We start from the raw sequence: 20,830 nt of genomic DNA on the forward strand, positions 1-20,830 counted from the left end.
ATAATGAAACACTGAATTTACCAGTTGTTTGAAGAACTAAATTTAATTTTAATATAAAATATGCCTGACTACATTTCTATGTTTTGGTACAATGTATTATTTTTAAGTAGAGGTAGAATGTTATTTTATTTTTATTTTATTTTATTTTATTTTGCCAGTCCTGGGCTTAAGCGCAGGGCCTGAGCACTGTCCTTGGACTTTCTCAAATCTAGAGCCTCAGCACCACTTCCGGCTTTTTCTAAGTATGTGGTACCAAGGAATCGAACCTGGGTCTTCGTGCATGCTAGGCAAGCACTCTACCACTAGGCCAAACTCCCGGCTCCTATTTTATATATTTTATACCATAGAATATCTTCAATTTGTTGGCAGATATGGAATTTCTTGTATAATATTTATATACCTTTTTTTTTGTTGTTGTTGCTTGTGGAGCCTGAACTCTGGGCCTGGACATTGCCTCTGAGCTCTTCAGCTCAAGGATACTGCCCTACTCCTGGTTCTGGTCATTGTTCCTGAACTCTTGAGCTCAAGACTGCTGCTCGACCCCTGGAGCCCCATTTCTCATTTTCTAGTGATTAATTGGAGATAAAAGTCTCGGGTTATCTAGCGCCTGGGCTGGTTTTGAACCATGATCTTCAGATTTCACCTCCTGAGTAGCTAGGATTACAGGCGTGAGCCACTGGACATGGCTTACACTGAATTTTTAAAGCAAGTATTTATTTTAGTAAAATAGGTTAAAGTAGGGGGAAATGGAAAATAAAAACATTTCCTGCTTCCCATGTAGGAATTGAGAGTTAAAAACTCATGTATGTACAATTAAAAAAAAAAATCTATCTGGGTGCTGATGGTACCAGGTTATACTACCTGTTTAAGACTATCTTGAATTTATATACTGTGTTTTATGTAAAAAACTTTCATTTTTCCTTATTACTAAGTTTTGTTTTTAAAAATTTACCAGCATATATTAAGTGTACAAGTAGTTTCATTGTGACATTCCCGTGTATGCATTTAATGCACTTTGATCAATTTCATTCCCTTTCATTTCTGTAAGAAACTCTAAAGGACTTAACTCTTATTCTCATATATCACATTTCACTAGATATGGACTCATTATTTGCTTTTCATTCTTTTCTTCATTTTGTTCATATTGATTTTTAGAAAATTTTACAACTTCTTCCAGAAAGAATTCATCAGAGATGGCAATTTCATAGCATTGGTAAGTAATGTAAATATATACTTCATCTTTAAATTGAATTGTAATATATGAAAATGCTTTAGGGTTTTGGCATTTTATCATAAGAATTAATAGTTTTTTTTTTTAAACCAAGTGTGTGAACTAGGAGTCTGCTCCATGCATACACAAAAGGGTAGAAGAACTAGCGTTCAGGTTAACTGTGTGAATGGCCAAAATAGGGCTCCTTATCTCAAGAACTAAAGGTATAAAAGAAAAGAAACTTGCTGTGCATTTACTGTCATAGACCATACAAGCAGGAAGCTAAGACTTTTTTTTTTTGTCATTAGGAATTAAGCCCAAATGCTTCTGAATGATTTTTATAACAATCATAGTGTCATCGGAGCGCACTCTTGACTTGGCATTATAATACTGCCTTTTTCTCCTCTCAAGATTAAAAAGGGGGTCTGCAGTTTGGCAATTATTGGCAGTCAGTATTTGTTCAGTATTGCAATTTCAGGCTTGATTGCTAGCAATTCTCTAGCCTGTTCTCTCATGTGGAATATAAGGTCCTGGTTGATACATTTATTTCTTGAATATAACCTTTATCAAAGGAACTTTACTAGGGTCATTTACTTGTAGTGATTGATATTCCCAAATGACCTGCAACTTGAAAAGATTTATATATTACAAGTTTTTCATTGTTGTTCAGCAGAATCCTCCAACTCCTTTCTTTTTTTCTTTTGGTTTTGTGTATAAAGGAAAAGAAAATTTGAATGCATTCACACGCTAAAAATAGCTAAATGGTAGAGTGCCTGCTTACAAGTGTGAGGCCCTACTTGAAACCCCCCTAGTATACCTCCTTGGAACAAAAAATTTCATTGAGATATAATTTATATAGATAAAATTTATACTTTATCCTTTTTTTTTCCCCCCAGCTGTAGGGCTTGACTTCAGGGCCTGGGTGATGTCCCTGAGCTTCTTCGCACTCTAGGCTAGAGATCTACCTCTTTTTTTTTTTTTTTTCCTTTTTTGGCCAGTCCTGGGGCTTGAATTCAGTGCCTGGGCACTGCTAGCACTCTACCACTTGAGCCTCAGCACCACTTCTGGCTTTTTTCTGTGTATATGGTACCGAGGAATTGAACCTGGGTCTTCATGCATGCCAGGCAAGCAATCTACCACTAGGCTAAACTCCTGGCCTCACAGGGACTTTTCTACCCAGCTGGCTTTGAATCTTGATCCTCAGACCTCAGCCTCCTGAATAGCTAGAATTACAGATGTGAGACACCAGGACCTTTATCTTCTTTTATGTTGGTGAACTCAGGGTCTGGGCATTGTCCTTGAGCTTTTATACTGAAGGCCGGTTTTCTACATTTGAGCCACAGCTCTACTTAGGGCTTTTTGTGTGTGTGTGTGTGATTAATTAGAGCTCTAAGAGTCTCACAGATCTTAGATGTCAGACTCCCCAAGTAAGGCTACAGGTTTAAGCCACTGATGCCAGCTAAAGTTTACTGCCCCCCCCTTTTTTTTCTGTGATTTTTGGCTATAGTTTTTTTGAGGTTCAAGTAATAGAAAGCATGCAACTGTGAGTTCTAACCTCAGTATTGCTAAAACAAAACAAATCAATGATTTTTAAAACTAAAACAGTTACTATAGTCCCATATTATTTTTATATTTACATCATTCCCATGTATCTTAGCTTATTTGTAGTCTTTTGATATTCCCAACAGGAATCTGTTTTCTTTCCCAAAATGTTGTGTTTGTCTTTCATGTAAATAAACTCATCCAATTTAATATCTATTTGATTCTGGCTTCTTTTAGTGAACATAATTTCTTTTTGGTTTACCGATATTTTGTTGTATTCCTTTTCATTGGAAAATAGCATTTTATCTTGTAGCTATAAATATTGTTTTTTTCTGCTTTTCAATTAACATTTGTATTTTTTCCAATTTATTATATCTTGTTTAATAGAGGTATTTACCTTATTGTGGCTCCTTTTGGATTTTCTACTGTGAGATCGTTATATAAATTAGGACAGTTATTTATTAGTATATTTATTTAATTATTTACAGTCCTGAGCTTTGATCTCAGGGTCTTTAGCTTGCTGGGTTTGTTTGCTTACTCCGCTATTACTCTAGTAATAATGCCAATTTTTGCCAGTTATTTTGGAGCTAGACTTTCCAAACCTTTCTGCATTGGCTGGCTTTGATCTTGAATTCTCTGGATCTCAGTCTTTTTAGTAGCTAAGATTACAGATGTGAGCCACTGGTGCCAGGCTACTGCTACTTCTGCTTTTGTTTTTTTGTGGTCATGGGGCTTGAATTTGGCTTGGGCATTTTCCCTGAGCTCTTCAGCTCAAGGCTATGGCTCTTCCCTTGAGCTAAGCTCCTCTTCCCATTTTTTAGAGGTTAATTGGAGATGAGTCTCAGGTCCTTTTGTGCCTGGGCTGGCTTTGAACCTTGATCCTCAGCCTCCTGAGTAGCTACTTATTTAATGCCTTTCATTATTTCTTCCTTTTATGTCATTCTTCACCTCATCCCTCAATTCAATAATAATTTTGACGTTTTGGTGACATGGTTAAAATGGTAGAGTGCATGTCTAACAAGTGTTGAAATTCCAGTGTATCTATCCTTGTATGTCCTAAGTTTAAATTGTGAACTTCATGCTTGTTTGGCAGATGCTTTACCACTTAAGCCATGCCCCCCAACCTTCTTGATCTTGTTTGAATAATGTTGTTTAAGTTAATCTTTTGTGATTGTTTTAATTTTTTTTTTTTTTTGCCAGTCCTGGGCTTGAGCTCAGGGCCTGAGCAATGTCCTTGAACTTTCTCAAGGCTAGAGCTCTACCACTTGAGCCTCAGCACCACTTCCGGCTTTTTTCTACGTATGTGGTACCAAGGAATCGAACCCGGGTCTTCATGCATGCTAGGCAAGCACTTTAACCACTAGGCCAAACTCCTGGCCCCAGATTGTTTTAATTTTTAAAGGGTCAGTTGTGCAGTTCCTTCTTCATTTCTGATTTTGTTAATGTGGATCTTATTTTGTTGACCAATCTAACTAAATAGTCATCATGTTTGTTTATCTTTTGAACTAATATTTGTTATCATTTGATTTTATTTGTACTTGATAAGAGTCTCAGGTCCTTTTGTGCCTGGGCTGTCTTTGAACCTTGATCCTCAGATCTCAGCTTCCTGAGTGGCTAGGATTACAGATGTGAGCCACCACACAGCTTTTTTTTTTTTTTTTTGAAATAGAATTTAAGCTTTAACTATATTGTTCAAACTCAATTCTCCTGCTTCAGCTTCCTAGTCTGTACTTTTTTTTATCTCACTGATTTCTATTCTAATCTTTTGTATAAAAATTTCTCTTGCTTTGAATTTTATGTTCTCTTCTAGTTTTTCAAAGCAGCAAATACATATTTGATCCTTTCTTTTTTTTCCTGAAATTTAAAACTAAATTCCCCTCTAAGCCTTGCCTAAGTTCAGTATTGACAAGTGTAAAAGTTAATATTATATTGTAAAGTAACTCATACATGAATTGTTTTGTATGGTATCAGTTACATAAGATTTTAAAGATGGTGATTTTAAAAAATGAATTTATAAGTAATAATAGTATAAAAGTATATTCAGAATGATTAGTACCAAAAAATACATAATGGTTTTCTTTTGGGAAGAAAGGAATGATTTTAGTTTTCAATGATACCTGTTATGGTTATGCAACTATTAAAGATAAATTTAAATTATAAGTAACATGCAGCTGTGTTTACATTATAACAAACATGGAGCTCTGTCTACATTTGTGTAAAAACTGGTGGACCTCTGGATATTCGTTAGTGTTAAATTTCAGAATTGTAGGCTTGAATTAATGATTAAAAGAAAAAGAATTATTTGCTGAAACAAATTATGGAAATATTTGTTAGATAAAAATATTGATATTATCAATGGAAGTTTTAAACAGTAGATTTTTCTATATTAGTGATAAAATAGTAAATTATTTTCTTAATTGAAATAGACATGCAATATATTTTGCTAGAGATAATTTTGGATCCAGGCTTTATTAAAGTAATCTTGTTGTTTAATTAAGCTGAAAAGGTGATATTCTTGACATGCTCTCTTGCCTCAAGTTTGGCCAGAGGGATTATCAAGATCACCAAGAATAATTCAGAGGTTGCCAAGGACTTGTTTTAAAGTATTTTTCAAGTCTGACCGAGAACTCTGACATTTAGAAATAGGTAACAAGATATGAATGTTTAAACTCATGTTTTCTTTTCAGGATTGATTTTAAAGAAACTCCTTCACACAGGAAACTCCTTAAAGGTATAATTAACTTTGACTTTAAAAACTCATTAAAGTTATGTGCCAACTATTCCTCTTATTTCAGGATTTTTACTGAAGATTATCTTCATTTCACTTAAGTACATTTCACTTAAAGTATAGCTCTGTACTTGTTATATATAGAGCGAGTACATAGTAACTTGGCCAGGACATTGTCAAACTTTATTTTTTCATTGCATTGGTTCACTTCCCAGAAAATCTTTATGTGGCACCCAGAATAAAATTAGTATCATTCAACAAACTGATCTTTAACTTAGCCTTTTTTAGGTACAGCGGGAATAGGGAATTTACACATACAGTATATATGAATTCATAGATATCATGAAACTATGTATACACACATACATACTTAGAAAAGGCTGGTTTTAAGCTGGGCATTGGTGGTTCACGTCTATAATCCTAGCTACTCAGGAGATTCAGATCTAAGGATGAAGGTTCAAAGCCAGCCCAGGCAGTAAAGTCTGTGAGACTCTTACCTCCAATTAACCACTGAAAATTGGAAGTGGTGCTATGGCTCAAAGTGATAAAGTACTAGCCTTGAGCAAAATGAGCTCAGAGACTGTACCCGAGACAAAAAGGAAAAAAAATGCTGATTTTGTTCCTTTTTTCAATTACTCATTTTCCTACAGTAAAAGAAGCTGCCTATTCTAAAGCACCTTGCTATATACTAGATGAAGTCATATACATAATTTTGTTTGGGTGTAACTATACAAAAGAAACGTAAGTTTTGGTGGTTAAATAGGTTGCACAGTGGCCATTAACAGCTCTCAAAGAGAAATTCCCAACGCTACCAGTGAGATAAATTAGTGTAGAACATAATGTGTGTTTGTCAATGATTGAATTTTCCTCTTATCTCTCTTTTCCTGTTCTCTTACTGGAGATCATTGACTGACTCAAATATTTGTTTTATTTATATGGGTATTGTTTTAGGTGCTTAGGTATAATAATGGAATAAAATTCCTGATTTACAAATAAGTACCTGAGATAATGTCTGTGATACTGAGGAATGGAACCCTTGTCTTCATGCATGCTAGGCAAGCACTCTACCACTAGGCCAAACTCCTGGCCCCCATCTATTTTTTTTTTTTTTTTTGGTGGTTGGGGCTGGAACTCTAAGGCATGGGCACCATCCCTGAGCTCTTCAGCTCAAGGCTACCTCCCTACACCTGGGGCCACAGCCCCACTTCCTGTGAGTAATTGGAGATGAGAGTGTTACAGTCTTTAGTGCCTGGGCTAGCTTTGAACTGTGATTGCAGATGTCAGCCTCCTGAGTTGCTAGGATTATAGGTGTGAGCCACCTATGCCTTGCCAGTTATACTTTAACAATTTAATTTTAATATAATTTAATTAAAAATTAAAAATTTTTATTTCACAACTTTTAAAGGTTAATGGTGTATTGTTTGCTGCATACTAGTATTTCTATAACCATTATAGAAATTTTGACTTCATTATGGCAAGAACAGCCATTGCTTTGTATCTTTTTGCCTCTTAAATTATAGTGAAAAAAGGTAGGAAAGGATAGGGGCAGACAAGAAGGAAGTATTCGGATTTTTTTTCAGAAATTTATTACATATTTTAAGTGGGTAGAGATCAAGTTTATTCTTAGGAAAAGTCCATGACCCCAGGTGCTGGTGGCTCACACCCATAGTCCTAGCTACTCAGGAGGCTGAGATCTGAGGATCACAGTTTGAAGTGAGTCTGGGCAGGGAAGTCCATAAGACTCTTACTTTAGTCAACTACCAGAAACCTGGAAGTGCTTTTATGGTTTAAAGTGGTAGTGTTCTAGCTCTGAGCATAACATCTCAGGAACAGCACAGAGGCCCTGAGTTCAAGCCCCATGACTGACCAGAAAGAAAACTGATATTTTAAAAAAAGTCCATAAGCCAGGCTCAAGCCTGTAATCCTAGTTACTCAGGAGGCTGAGATCTGAGGATCAAGGTTCAAAGCCAGCAAAGGTACAAAAGGACCTGAGACTCTTATCTCCAATTAAAACTCTAGAAAACAGGAAGTGAGGCTTGGCTCAAGGGTGGGTGGTAACCTTGAGCTGAAGAGCTCAGAGGCCGAGTTCAAGCCCCATGACCGCCCCCCCCAAAAGTCCATGAATTTAGATTTCAGAATTGTAAGAGTTCAATAGTATCTTAACTCCATCACCACCTCAACCCCTACCCCAGACAGAATTGCTTTGGAGTCTTTCTTTTGCAAAATGTTATCTGTAATATTTTGGATAACTTTTTAAAAGGAAGAAAATGTTTGCATCAAGGTAAAAATATTGTTTCTCATTTTATTTTAGATTAGGCGGGAAGGTGTCCGTCTTTTCCTATTATGGTTGCAAGCTCTTCAAAATAACTGTAGCAAAGAGCAGCTCTGGATGTTTTCCTGCTTAATCCCTGGGTTTTCAGCACCACAGTCTGAACATGGACCTCGAACTTTAGATAATCTTATTAATCCTCCACTCAACCTTCAAGAAAGTAAGATTCATTAGATGTTATCTATCAGTATTTTGAATTTTTTTTGCAGCGATCTAAGTGTATAGCTATTGAGTGGGTAGTCCAAGGCAGTGTTTTAAAATGTCGACTTCAGTTTATTTTGGTATGGTGATATCAAGAGGGCAAACTGATGGAAACATAGTTTGTTACTCAGTTTCCAAGAAGAGAGTGTCCATTGCCATTGGGGGATATGGGGGGAAGATGAAAATTATGTGGGAAAAGTACCAGGGTCAGAAGGCAGAGGAAGCCTGGCACAGTGGCTCATACCTGTAATCCTAGCTCCTCTTGAGGCTGAGATCTGAGGATCAGGTTCAAAGCCAGCTGGGGCACAAAAGGACCTGAGACTCTTATCTCCAGTTAACCTCTAGAAAATGGGAAGTGGGGCTTGGCTCAAGGGTAGGGCGGTAGCCTTCAGCTGAAGAGCTCTGGGACAGTGCCCTGGCCGAGTTCAAGTCCCAAGTCCTATGACCCACAAAAAAACAAAAACAAACAAACAAAAAAATGGGCAGAGGAAAAGAAAGTAAATGTGGACAAGAGCTTTAATGTTGGTTTACATAGATGGAACAGGCCAACCAAGAGAACTACTTTTGAGATGTTACTTCTAATCATTACAGTGAGTTTTAGGACATAAAAGCTGTCCCTAATTAATCTGGTACTTAACGTTGGGGGAATTAAGACCTGGGAGTCTCAAGTGTACAGGAGTTGGTAGGGATTTGGGCTTTTGAATAGGTTGGTTTGCACATGAAAGGCACTGTTCCAACTGTAGTCATTTTCTGTTTCCTTGAAATGTTATAACTGGGAATATTTAATGGGTTTGATGGATGTTTTACAGCTTCACAAAACAAAGCATTAGTAAAGCATATTTTACACTTTTTTTTTTTTTTTTTTTTTTTTTGCCAGTCCTGGGCTTGAGGTCAGGGCCTGAGCACTGTCCTTGGACTTTCTCAAGGTTAGAGCTCTACCACTTGAGCCTCAGCACCACTTCCGGCTTTTTTCTATGTATGTGGTACCGAGGAATCGAACCCGGGTCTTCATGCATGCTAGGCAAGCACTTTAACCACTAGGCCAAACTCCCGGCCCCCATATTTTACACTTTTGTTTTTTTGGTCGGTCATGGGGCTTGAACTCGGCCTGGCCGTTGTCTTTGAGCTCTTCACCTCCAGGCTACTGCCTGCCTCCTTAAGCCACAGCACTACTTCCATAGTAAAGCATTTTATAGAAATGGAGTGAATTATGTATTACTTTAGAATTGAGATGAGATATGCCTCCATTGTGAACCTGCTTACTTGGCTAATATTTCTTCAGACAGATTTTGAGTCATATAGCTTTAAATGAAGTACTGATTATGATCTTAGGAAAATTATGCTGTTTGAGAAAATTCATATAGGTAAAGGTTGATTTTCTTATTTGTTATAAATTTAAAAAAATGAAAAGTAAAATAAGTTTCTTGAAAGTGTAATCAGACAGTTACTACTACTGTAAGCTGTAAATACATTATTACTGCTTTTCATCATATTGTGGATCTTGTAATGGACTCTCTGAATGTGAATTTAAAATCACCAGTTCTAGTGAGGTATTATTTATTCTTAATTACTGCTTATTTATCTCTATGTCATATTCTCTTAATCAAGAGTTCACAAACAGCTGTTCAGGTTGGTCATTATAATAAATGATCAGAAAATTCAGATTTCATAAAGTTTTTTGAAACACTTTTCTTGTACACATGTTTCACAATTATTTTATCTGGTCATGTTACTGTATTATTGAATTTGTTTTATGCTATATTCTTTTGTCTTTGGGTAGCTCAAGTTACTATAGAGGAAATTACTCCTCTTGTTCCCCCACAATCAGGAGATAAAGGACAAGAAGACCTCACAAGCTATTTTCTTGAAGCACTTTTAAAATATATTGTAATTCAGGTATGTGTTACCTTCTTTGATATTACTCTATGAGCAGTTCCTTTTTCTATCTCACCATTTAATTCTAAGTTTATATTTTCTTATATTCTTAGAGGATTGGCATTTTTACTTTTGCAAATACATGTTAGTATAAGAGATTCTGCCTTCTGGTATGGTTCTAATTACATTATTTATTTTTAGGTAAAAAGTTTAGAATGGAAGAACAAAGAAAACCAAGAAAGAGGATTTTCATTTTTGTTTTCACATTTTAAAAAATATTATTTGCCTTATATTTTCCCAAACATCTGCAAGGAGAACAGTTTATATCATCCTGTACTTGGTAGGTAGTATTTAGAATTTTCTAAACAATCGTATGTAAAAATACCTTTAATCTTTCAATATAAAACTGACATTACTTACAGAAAATTGACCACATTGGCTATTTGTATTGAATTGTGGAGACTTACGTTGTAAATGAATTTATATGAACTAGAGATTTTCACTAGGAATGAAGAGTTAAAATCACCCCCCTCCCCCCATCTCATTGATTAGCCCATTGGAAATATATGTGAGGCTGTATACAGGTGACTTATGATTGTAATTCTCAGGAAGCTGAGAGAGAACTGAGGAAGCTGGCCTAGGCAGACAAATCTTGTGACACTCTCACCTCAAGCTAATCAGCAATAGCTTGAAGTTGTAGAACATCAGCCATGACTGAGCCAGAGTTTAAGTTTTATTATTAGTGAAAGAGGGGAAGGAGGAGAGGGGGAAGGAAAGAGAGGAAGAGATACTTGTATACTTAACTGAATTCTGTTATTTGGTGTGATCTGTTATCTGTATGTACACACACACACACTATGGTTTGACTCAGAGGCTTGTACATGCCAGGAGGAAATTCTTCTATTGGACCATACCCATACCCAACCTTTTATTTTGGCCAGTCCTGAGCTTGAACTCAGGACCTAAGTGCTGTCTTTGGGCTTTCTCAAGATTAGAGCTCTACCACTTGAGCCTCAGCACCACTTCCAGCCTTTTCTTTTTCTTCTTCTTTTTTTTTTTTTTGGTTGGATCATGGGGCTCAGACGCTGGACCTGGGCACTGTCCCTGAGTTCTTCAGCTCAAGGTCTGCCCCTTGAGCCTTAGCACCACTTCCAGTTTTCTAGAGGTTAATTGGAGATAAGAGTCTCATGCTCTTTAGTGAGCTGGCTGGCTTTGAACCTTGATGCTCAGATCTCAGCCTCCTAAGTAGCTAAGATTACAGGTGTGAGTCACTGTACCTGGCTACTTCTATGTATGTGGTACCAAGGAATCAAACCCAGGTTTTTGCATGCTAAGCAAGCACTCTACTGGCCCTAAGCATCCTTTTTTTTTTTTTTTTTTTTGCCAGTCCTGGGCTTGAGCTCAGGGCCTGAGCACTGTCCTTGGACTTTCTCAAGGCTAGAGCTCTACCACTTGAGCCTCAGCACTGCTTCTAGCTTTTTTCTATGTATGTGGTACCAAGGAATCGAACCCGGGTCTTCATGCATGCTAGGCAAGCACTTTAACCACTAGGCCAAACTCCCGGCTTTTTTTTTTTGCAAGTGATTTTAAATCAGGGCCTACGATGCCCAGTTCAGCTCTGTGTCAGGTTTTTTTTTTTTTTTTTTTTTTTGGTGGGTTGTAGGGCTTGAATTCCGGGCTTGGGCGTTGGTTGTCCTTGAGCTCTTCACCTCAAAGCTATCGCTCTACCACTTGAGCCACAGCACCACTATGCAGCCTTTCTTAGCACTTAGCCTCCTAGGTCAGATTAGATCTAACCTCTGGCATGAGACTATATTGTTGTTTTGTGCTGATACTAGAGTTTGAACTTAGGACCTTATATTCTCACACAACTTTCTTTTTTTGTGCTGATCCTGGGCTTCAATTCAGAGCCTGGTCACTGTTCTTCCCCTCTTTGGCTCAAAGCTAGAGCTCTACCACTTGAGCCACAGTTCCATTTCCTTTTTTTGGTAGTTTAGTGGAGATTAAAAAGCCTCACAGATTTTCTTTCCTGGGTTGTCTTCAAACCTTGATCCTAGATCCTAGCTAGGATTACAGGTGAACTAGGATTATAGTGAGCAACAGGTGCTCAGGTTTCCTTAGCTTTCTTACTTATAACTGACACTTTACAATTTGAGCTTTCTTACTTATAACTGACACTTTACAATTTGAGCCATGCCTGTAGTCTTATATTTTGCTGGTTAATTGGAGCTGAGTCTTGGAAACTTTTCTGCCAAGGATGTGTTGAAATACTGTTTGTGGTCTTAACCTCCTAAGTAGCAAGGACTATATGTGTGAGCTACTAAGACCACTAATTAATTAATTCTGAGATTGCAGTTCACTACCTGCTTGTGTGTGAACCTGAATTATGGTCCTTCTGGTTATGTTTCCCATGAAACTAGTATAATAAGCATATTCGACTAAATTCAGCTTTTGGTTAGGAAGAGTTCTTACCTTTCTTTTCTTTTTATTTTTTGGCCTGGGCTGGCCTTTTGAACCTTTATCATTCTCCCTATCTCAGCTTCTAAGAAGTTAGGATTTATGCTGAGAGTGGTGGCTCAGGCCTGTAATCCTAACTACTCAGGAGGCTGAAATCTGAGGATCAAGGTTCAAAGCTAGCCCACTAAACAATGTGAGATTCTTATCTTCAATTAATGACTAGAAAGCAGGAAGTGAGGGGCCTGGAGCATAGCTTAGTGGTAGAGTGCCCAAGATCGATTCCTTGGTGCCACATACACAGAAAAAGCTGGAAGTGGCGCTGTGGCTCAAGTGGCAGAGTACTAGCCTTGAGCAAAAAGTGTCCAAGGACAGTCAGGCCCAGACTCTGAGTTCAAGCCCCAGGACTAGCCAAGAAAGAAAGAAAGAAAGAAAGAAAATGGGAAGTGGGGCTATGGTTCCAGGGCTAGGGCGGTAGCCTTGAGCTGAAGAGTTCAGGGGCAATGCCCAGGCTCAGAGTTCAAGCCCCATGACAGACCAAAAAAAGAAAAGAAGATAGGATTTACATGCCTAAGCTATTGTCATCTAACTTATAGCTTGTTTTTGTCCTTCAAAAAGTCATTTAGCATTAGTCAAATTCTATATTAATAACATTATTGTATATTTAGTATTCTTACCTAGTATTTTGTAGTTTTGCCAGCATATATGTTGGAATCATCTTCTTCTTCTTCTTCTTCTTCTTCTTCTTCTTCTTCCTCCTCCTCCTCCTCCTCCTCCTCCTCTTCTTTTTTTTTTTTTTGCCAGTCCTGGGGTCTGAACTCAAGGCCTGACCACTATCCTTGGGCTTTTTCCTCAAGGCTAGAGCTCTGCCACTTGAGCCACAGCACCACTTCTGGCTTTTTCTGTGTGTATGCGGTACTGAAGAATCAACCCGGGTCTTTGTGCATGCTAGGCAAGCACTCCACCACTAGGCCAAAGTCCCAGCCCTGACTTTTTTTTTTAATCAAGTAACTTGGGATTGAACTCAGGGCTTCTCAATTTTGTAAGCAGGTGTTCTATTATTTATACCAGGGCCAAGGCATTTTTACTTCCATTATTTTTTGGGATATGGTCTCCTGATTATTCCTGAAATCTTTCTGTTTTAGGCTTCCTGCATAGCAGGGATGTCAAATGAATACTACCATACTCTCAGCTATTGTTTGAGATGGAGTTGTCGCAAAGTTTTATGTGAGCTGGCCTTGAACCTTGATCCTCCCAACTTTTTCCTGAGTAATTATGATTACAGGTGTGAGTCACCTTGGCCAGCTTGAACTGTTTCTTTTTTTTTTTTTGTTTGTTTGTTTGTTTTTGACATAGGCTCTCAGTGTATAGTGTGAGTGGCCTCTTCTCTGATCCTTTTGCCCATTTTTCCAAATTTTGGGATTATAAACATATAATATCATGTCCAGTTAATTGAACTTTTGATAATGCTGGTAAATCGATGTTTAATGGCAACATTTAATGAAGTGTATTTTTTTTTTTTTTTTTTTTTACTAAAGCCACTTTGGGAACCAATGTAGTATTTTAGTGTTTCCTCAAATGTTTAAAAAATACACCTAGGAAAAATACAATTTTATTTGTGTTTTTTCTTCTCATTTTGCATAGATATTCCACAGATAAGACCCAAGCCACATTATGTCATGATAAAGAAGGATGCTGAAACCAATGAGGCAATCTATTGTACAAAGGAACCTTTCATTAAAGCACGAGTTATTGTAATTCGTTGGCTTGTTTCTTTCTGGCTGGAACCCAAACCTCATATGGGACCTCATATTCCGGGGATGGAAGGTGAAGTCTTGCCAAAGAATATTCAGGTAATACACAATTGAGGCAAGAATGTTCAAGATTGAAATGGCTCCAGAGATTCAGTTTACTGATTACTTGTTTTAAATATGCTGTCTACCTAAATCAGCTGTAATGTTTTGTATAGTTATAAATTCACATTTTAATAATTATAGAAGTAATTTTCTTAATAGAAAATAAAACTTGGAGGAAATAGAACTTCAGATGTATCACTCTTAGATTCAAACTTATTTATGGATTTTAGTTGTAATACCTTTTTATCCTTGTAAGATAAAATCAAAACTCCCCCAGAGTTATTAAAACTATGGAAAATATTGACCTTATACTTTATATTTACCATATATATATGTGTGTGTGTATATATATGGATATATTTTAAATATATCTATATATATGTGTGTGTATGTATAATTTTTTTCCTGGTTGGTCATAAGGCTTGAACTCAGGGCCTGGGTGCCATCACTGAGCATTTTTAGTGTTCTACCACTTTGAGGCACAGCTCTACTTCCAGTTTTCTGATGGCTAATTGGGGATAAGAATCTCAGGAACTTTCCTGCCTGGGCTGTCTTCCAACTATGATCCTAAAATCTGACTCCTGAGTAGCAAGGATTATAGGCATCAATTACTATCATCCTGCTATATTTCTGTGTTTTTCATATGTGTGTGTATACATACATGCTATAAGGTTTAATTTATAAATTAAAATAGTTTAATAGCAAGAGATTAGCAACTGTACTTTCAGGTTAGTGACTAAGATTAGTGACAATAACTATAATAAAATCAAATAAATGGCAATCATAAATAATGAGATCAAATAATTATAACAATGTGCTCTTATAAAAGTTACTTAAAAGGGCTGAGAGTTTAGCCAAATGGTAGAGTGCTTAAAAGCATGCATGAAGACCCGGGTTCAATTCCTCAGTACCACATACATAGAAAAAGCCAGAAGTGGTGCTGTGGCTCAAGTCGTAGCGCTTTAGTCTTGAAAAACCCTTTGTTCAAACCTCAAGACTGACAAAAAGAAAAGTTACTTAAAATATTTTAATTGTTACTAGAATTTTTATATAGCCTTTTTTTTTTTTTTGCCAGCCTTGGGGCTTGAACAGTGGGCCTGAGCATTGTCCTTGGACACTTTTTACTCAAGGCTAGTGCTCTGCCACGTGAGCCATAGTGTCACTTGCAGCTTTTTCTGTGTATGTGGTACTGAGGAATCTAACCCAGGGCTCAGTGCTTGTGAGACGAACACTACCATTAGGCCACTCTCCTAGCCCTTACATAGTACTTTTGTATCACGTCCTTCAAACTTTTTTCCTGGTTTGTTTCTCCTCATTGTAAATTTTATGTAAATAACAGTACTTTTCCTCAGATTTCTTTTGGTGTTTGAATTCAACTTTAAGTGCTGTTATACTTGGGTTATGTACCCAACCCTTCAAGTTTTAAAAACTTATTACTAAGTTTGAAAATCTTTAATCATGTCTTTTTAAGGAACTGCTTAAATCTTCCAAAATTAAGATGGAGATTGGAAGTGTTTTGTTCACTAGAATTCAGAAATGTGACTTTTGTTTCTCTGTCAGTGTGGCAGATCATGTTGTATGCTTCTTGTAAAACTATTTCAAACTCTACATAAAATTATTAAATGTGAGCAGTGAAACAGTATTTCCTAATCCTAATGTTATAGTTTATTGTGATTATTAATTTAAAATCATTTATTTAAACTTCCTTATTTTATGGATGATGAAACTGAGACCAAACATTGAATATTGCGCCAGAAGGTATTGCCATACAACAAAGTAGTGAGAAACCTACTACATGATGGTAGTCATTCACTTATCACTGCCTGTTTAGCTATGGTAAGGTTTGATCTCAATGACAGTAAAAATTTTTAACTAGAATAAAAGGTTTTTTCTTTGCTAAGATTTTCTTTTAGTTTGATTTCAACTTTATTGACATTAATTACCTACTTCTGTTTTTTTGTTTGCTTCAGTTTTTTTGTGCAGTCCTGGGGCTTTCACTCAGGATGTGTATGTTGTCACTGAGCTCTTTTGCTAAAGGTTAGCATTTTACTACTTGAGCCACAGCTCTACTTGTGGGTTGTTTTGTCTTTTTTTTTTTTTTTGATGGTTAGACATAAAAATCTCCTAGTCTTTCCTGCCTAGGCTGGCTTTGAACTATGATCCTCAGATCTCAACCTTCTGAATAGCTAGGATTACAGGTGTAAGCCAAATGCCCCTGGCTCAGAAAATTTTAAAATATCATTCTTAGCTAAATATTTCAGTGTTGTTTGCTTGTAAGTTATTTATTTTTAGGGAGTTGAGCTACTTCCATGTTGGAAGCTTTTTCATTTACCCTGAGTATCTTGTTGAATTTTCTATATTTAATTATAGTTGATTAGTTTTCTTGACTTTTTAAATTTTCATTGTATCATTTAAACATTATTTGCATGTCAGTTATTTAGGAAGAATCATAACTTAAAACTATTTAAAGTTTTATTTAACTGTAGTATGCTTTAGTTCTAGCCAATATTTGGTTAAAAATACTCAATTAAATGATTATAATATTCTTTCTTTTGTGTTTTAATTTTAGAGAGCAGCTGCTAGTTTGGTATCCAGAGAAGAAAACAAAAGTGATAATGCTGATAAGGCAGACAGAAGTACAGAACCAGAACAATCTCATTCAAACACGAGCACTCTCACGGAGCGAGAACCCAGCTCATCAAGTCTTTGTAGTATTGATGAAGAGCATCTCACAGACATTGAAATAGTCCGAAAAGTTTTTTCTTCCAAAAGAAGCAATGTAAACTTTGTCACAGAGATATTTCGCCAGGTAAAATGCTTCTCATTATTTTTAACTTGTAATGAAGACTTGGGCTTTTAATACTGGAAGTATGGGCTTTTTAGTATCCAACTAGCTTAACAGTACAATGCACTGACTTCAAACCCCAACACTGCCAAAGAAAATTGAATTCTTGGGCCAGGAGTTTGGCTTAGTGGTAAGAGTGCTTCCCTGGCATGCATGAAGACCCGGGTTCGATTTCTCAGTACCACATAAATAGAAAAAGCCAGAAGTGGTGCTGTGGCTGAAGTGGTAGAACTCTAACCTTGAGAAAACCCAAGGACAGTGTTCAGGCCCTAATCTCCGCCCCAGGACTGGCACAAAAAAAAAAAAGAAAATTGAATTCTTCATAATTTCTTTTTTCTCTTTAAAATTAACAGGCATTAAATTGTGTAGAGGAATTTCATGGTAATAATTTCATTGATGCATAGTGTACTTGTCTTTTTCTCTTTCTTTCTTTCTTTCTTTCTTTCTTTCTTTCTCTCATTTAGCTTTTTTACTCATGGCTGGTGCTCTACCATTTGAGCTACATCTTCATTTCTGGTTAATTAGAGAGATTGTTGTGGACTTCTTTACCAAGACTGGCTTCAAACTTTAGTGCTCACATCTCAGCTTCCTGAGTAGCTGTGATTATAGATGTGAGCTACCTGTCAGAATCAATTTTAATTATTCACCTTATAAATGGAAACTTTTCTTCTCATTTTATAGTAAAGTTATTTTTTACATTATTAAAAGTTATTTTATAAATATTGCCTCAATATTAAAACATTTTGAAATTAAAGTTGCTAGGAGGTATTTTGGGGAGAAAAATAAAAAGAGGAAAATAGCTATAGCACATAAATTTAACTAGAAATTCCAAAGTGCACAGTCCCCAAATGTTCCCATAGAACATCTGTCATCTCATCTGGGTCTCATGTCATTTCCTCGGTTTATGTTAACCTGACTATGTAGCCAGTCATATGCCGTGACTACAGGCATGCACAATCATATCTACTATTTCTTTTCAAGCATAAAAAAAATAGGAACAGTCTTCTAACTGATTAGATTATAAGAATTATACCCTATGCCTGGCTAGTTGTCAAAAAATCTTTAAAACTTGAATAATTCTTTAAGTGTTAAGTTTTAAACTAATTTGAATATGTTTATTTTTCTAGGAATGTGTTACTTTTTTTTTAAGTTACTGATGCAAATTTTTATTGCATACTTTTTTTTTGTCATGGGGCTTGAACTTGGGGGCCTGGACATTATCCCTGAGCTGTTTTGCTGAAGGCTAGTGCTCTACCACTTTGAGCCACAGCTCCACTTCCATTTTTTTTTTTTTCTAATGGTTAATTGGAGATAAAAGTTTCATGAAATGTCTTTTTTTTTTTTTTTTTTTTTTTTTGCCAGTCCTGGGCTTGGGCTCAGGGCTTGAGCACTGTCCTTGGACTTTCTCAAAGCTAGAGCTCTACCACTTGAGCCTTAGCACCACTTCCGGCTTTTTGCTATGTATGTGGTACCGAGGAATCGAACCTGGGTCTTCTTGCAAGCTAGGCAAGCACTCTGCCACTAGGCCAAACTCCCGCCCCTCATGAAATGTCTTTCCTGGACTGGCTTTGAACTACTGTTCTCAGATCTCATCCTCTTGAGTAGCTAGGATTATATGCATGAGCCACCAGTGGCTGGCGCCTCTTTTATTAATCTTTACTGTAAGAAACATTTCATGCCATGTGCGGTGACTCACACCTGTAATCCTACCTACTGAAGGAGACAAAGGTCAGAGGATCATGGTTCAAAGCCAGCCTGGCCACTAAAGACCTTGGATCTCTTATCTCCAATTAATTAGTAGAAAATGGGAAGTGGGGGTATGGCTCAAGGAGTAAGGCAGTAGCCGTGAGCTGAAGAGCTCAGGAACAACTCCCAGGCCCAGTTCAAGCCCCATGACCCACAAAAAAAAAAAAAAAATCTGTAACATTTCATTCCTGTTCTTGCTTTTATTTCCATTGGTACTTACTTGTCCATTGTCTTACTTTTAGTTCTCTTAGGTAATTTTTGCCAGGAAATTTATTGTTGACTTATATAAAGAATGGGCTTTTGGCTGATTTATGTATATATTTTTCTTTTTTTTTCCTTTCTTTTCTTGATGGTATAGTTCTTTTCCTAGTTAATTATTAGTCTTAATTTTTCCTCATGTTAGCATTTTTTGTCTTTCTTTTTTTATTGTAATTAATAGAGGGGTTACAGTTATATTCGCCAGTTAGAAGGAACATTATTACTTCACAGACATTGATACCTCTTCTCATGTTTTTGTCCCCATTTCCCTCTCCCCACCTCCTCTCCTCATCTTGTTTTCCCCCTTCCCTATTTCAAATAAACAAATAAACGTATATACAATATACCAGATTACAAGGTAAGATACTGTAACAATATGAAAAAATAACCATGGGACAACAAAAGAGATGAGAAATAACAGTACATTACAAACAACATTTACTCATTATATAGCTCTTGTTTCCATATCTTGGAGGTCCTTTCATTTAGCCTCATCCTATATGGTCTTATGTATCTAGGTTTTGAGCTATTGCAATCCTCTGCTGGGAGAGTCCAGGGTTTGTACTAATTATTACAAATGAGGGAAACCATTGAGTCTATGTTCAAAATAGCATTTTATTTATTTATTTATTTATTTTTGCCTGCCTGAGTTTGAGCTCAGGGCCTGAGCACTGTCCTTGGACTTTCTCAAGGCTAGAGCTCTACCACTTGAGCCTCAGCACCACTTCCGGCTTTTTTCTATGTATCTGGTACCGAGGAATCGAACCTAGTCTTCATGCATGCTAGGCAAGCACTCTACCACTAGGCCAAACTCCTGGCACTCTTTTTCTCTTTTCTTTTTCTCTTTTCTTTTTCTCTTTTCTTTCTCTCTTTCTCTTTCTTTCTCTCTTTCTCTCTCTCTCTCTCTCTCTCTCTCTCTCTCTCTCTCTCTCTCTCTCCCTCCCTCCCTCCCTCTCTCTTTCTCTCTTTCTTCCTCTTTTTTTCTCTCCTTCCCTTCTTCCTTCCCTTCCTTCCTTCCTTCCTTCCTTCCTTCCTTCCTTCCTTCCTTCCTTCCTTCCTTCTTTCCTTCCTTCCTTCCTTCTGGTACTAGGCTCATGCTCTCACTTGGTTTTTATTTTTTTACTCAAGACTGACATTCTATCACTTGAGCCACATCTTAAAAAGCCAGTTCTGGCTTTTTGCTGGTTAATTGTTGATTTGATAGGAATGTCTTTCAGACGTATCTGCTTAGGCTTGCTTCAGTGATCTTCAGATCTGGAGCCATACTCCAGAAAGCCACCTATGGCTTTTTGCTGTTTGTTAATTTGACATAAGAGTCTTTCCAGATTTATCTGCTAGAGTTTGCTTCAAACAGTGATCCTTACATCTCAGTCTCTTGGGTAGCTCAGATTATAGCATGAGCCATTGGTGCCCAGCTATGTGTAGCATTTTTGTAATTACTCAGTCCTTTTAACGATAAACCTGACCTACATGAGTTATTAGGAAATGTGTATCTTCCAAAAATTACCTCTTCTTTGGGCCCCTGGCTTTTTTTTCCTCAAAAATTTTTTTTTCATGTAATTTTATTTTGCTTAGAAAATGTAGTCTAAGCTGGGCGCAGTGGCTCATGCCTGTAATCCTAGCTACTGAGGAGGCTGAGATCTGACAATTGAGGTTCAAAGCCAGCCCCAGCACTAAAGATCATGAGACTCTTATCTCCAATTAAGCATTAGAAAATGGGAAGTGGGGCTGTGACTAAAGGGGTAGGGCAGTAGCCTTGAGCTGAAGAGCTCAGGAATAGTGTGCA

At 36.9% G+C, this 20,830-nt stretch overlaps 1 protein-coding gene across 9 annotated transcripts in view; it reads left to right on the top strand.

Annotated features, from left to right (window-relative positions):
* Ralgapa1 (Ral GTPase activating protein catalytic subunit alpha 1) overlaps nucleotides 1–20,830 on the top strand; it is a 199,072-nt gene that overhangs the window by 19,928 nt on the left and 158,314 nt on the right. For all 9 annotated transcript variants that reach the window (XM_090345148.1, XM_090345156.1, XM_090345154.1 and 6 more), the window contains 7 exons: nucleotides 1,156–1,213; nucleotides 5,440–5,483; nucleotides 7,792–7,969; nucleotides 9,791–9,906; nucleotides 10,087–10,225; nucleotides 13,984–14,192; nucleotides 16,765–17,004. In XM_090345148.1, coding sequence (XP_090201274.1) covers nucleotides 1,156–1,213; nucleotides 5,440–5,483; nucleotides 7,792–7,969; nucleotides 9,791–9,906; nucleotides 10,087–10,225; nucleotides 13,984–14,192; nucleotides 16,765–17,004 — 984 coding nt within the window. The remainder of the gene's footprint in view (nucleotides 1–1,155; nucleotides 1,214–5,439; nucleotides 5,484–7,791; nucleotides 7,970–9,790; nucleotides 9,907–10,086; nucleotides 10,226–13,983; nucleotides 14,193–16,764; nucleotides 17,005–20,830) is intronic.

The sequence above is a fragment of the Megascapheus bottae genome, chromosome 14 (genome assembly GCF_031878675.1).
Source record: "Megascapheus bottae isolate mThoBot1 chromosome 14, mThoBot2.hap1, whole genome shotgun sequence".
NCBI lineage: Eukaryota > Metazoa > Chordata > Mammalia > Rodentia > Geomyidae > Megascapheus > Megascapheus bottae.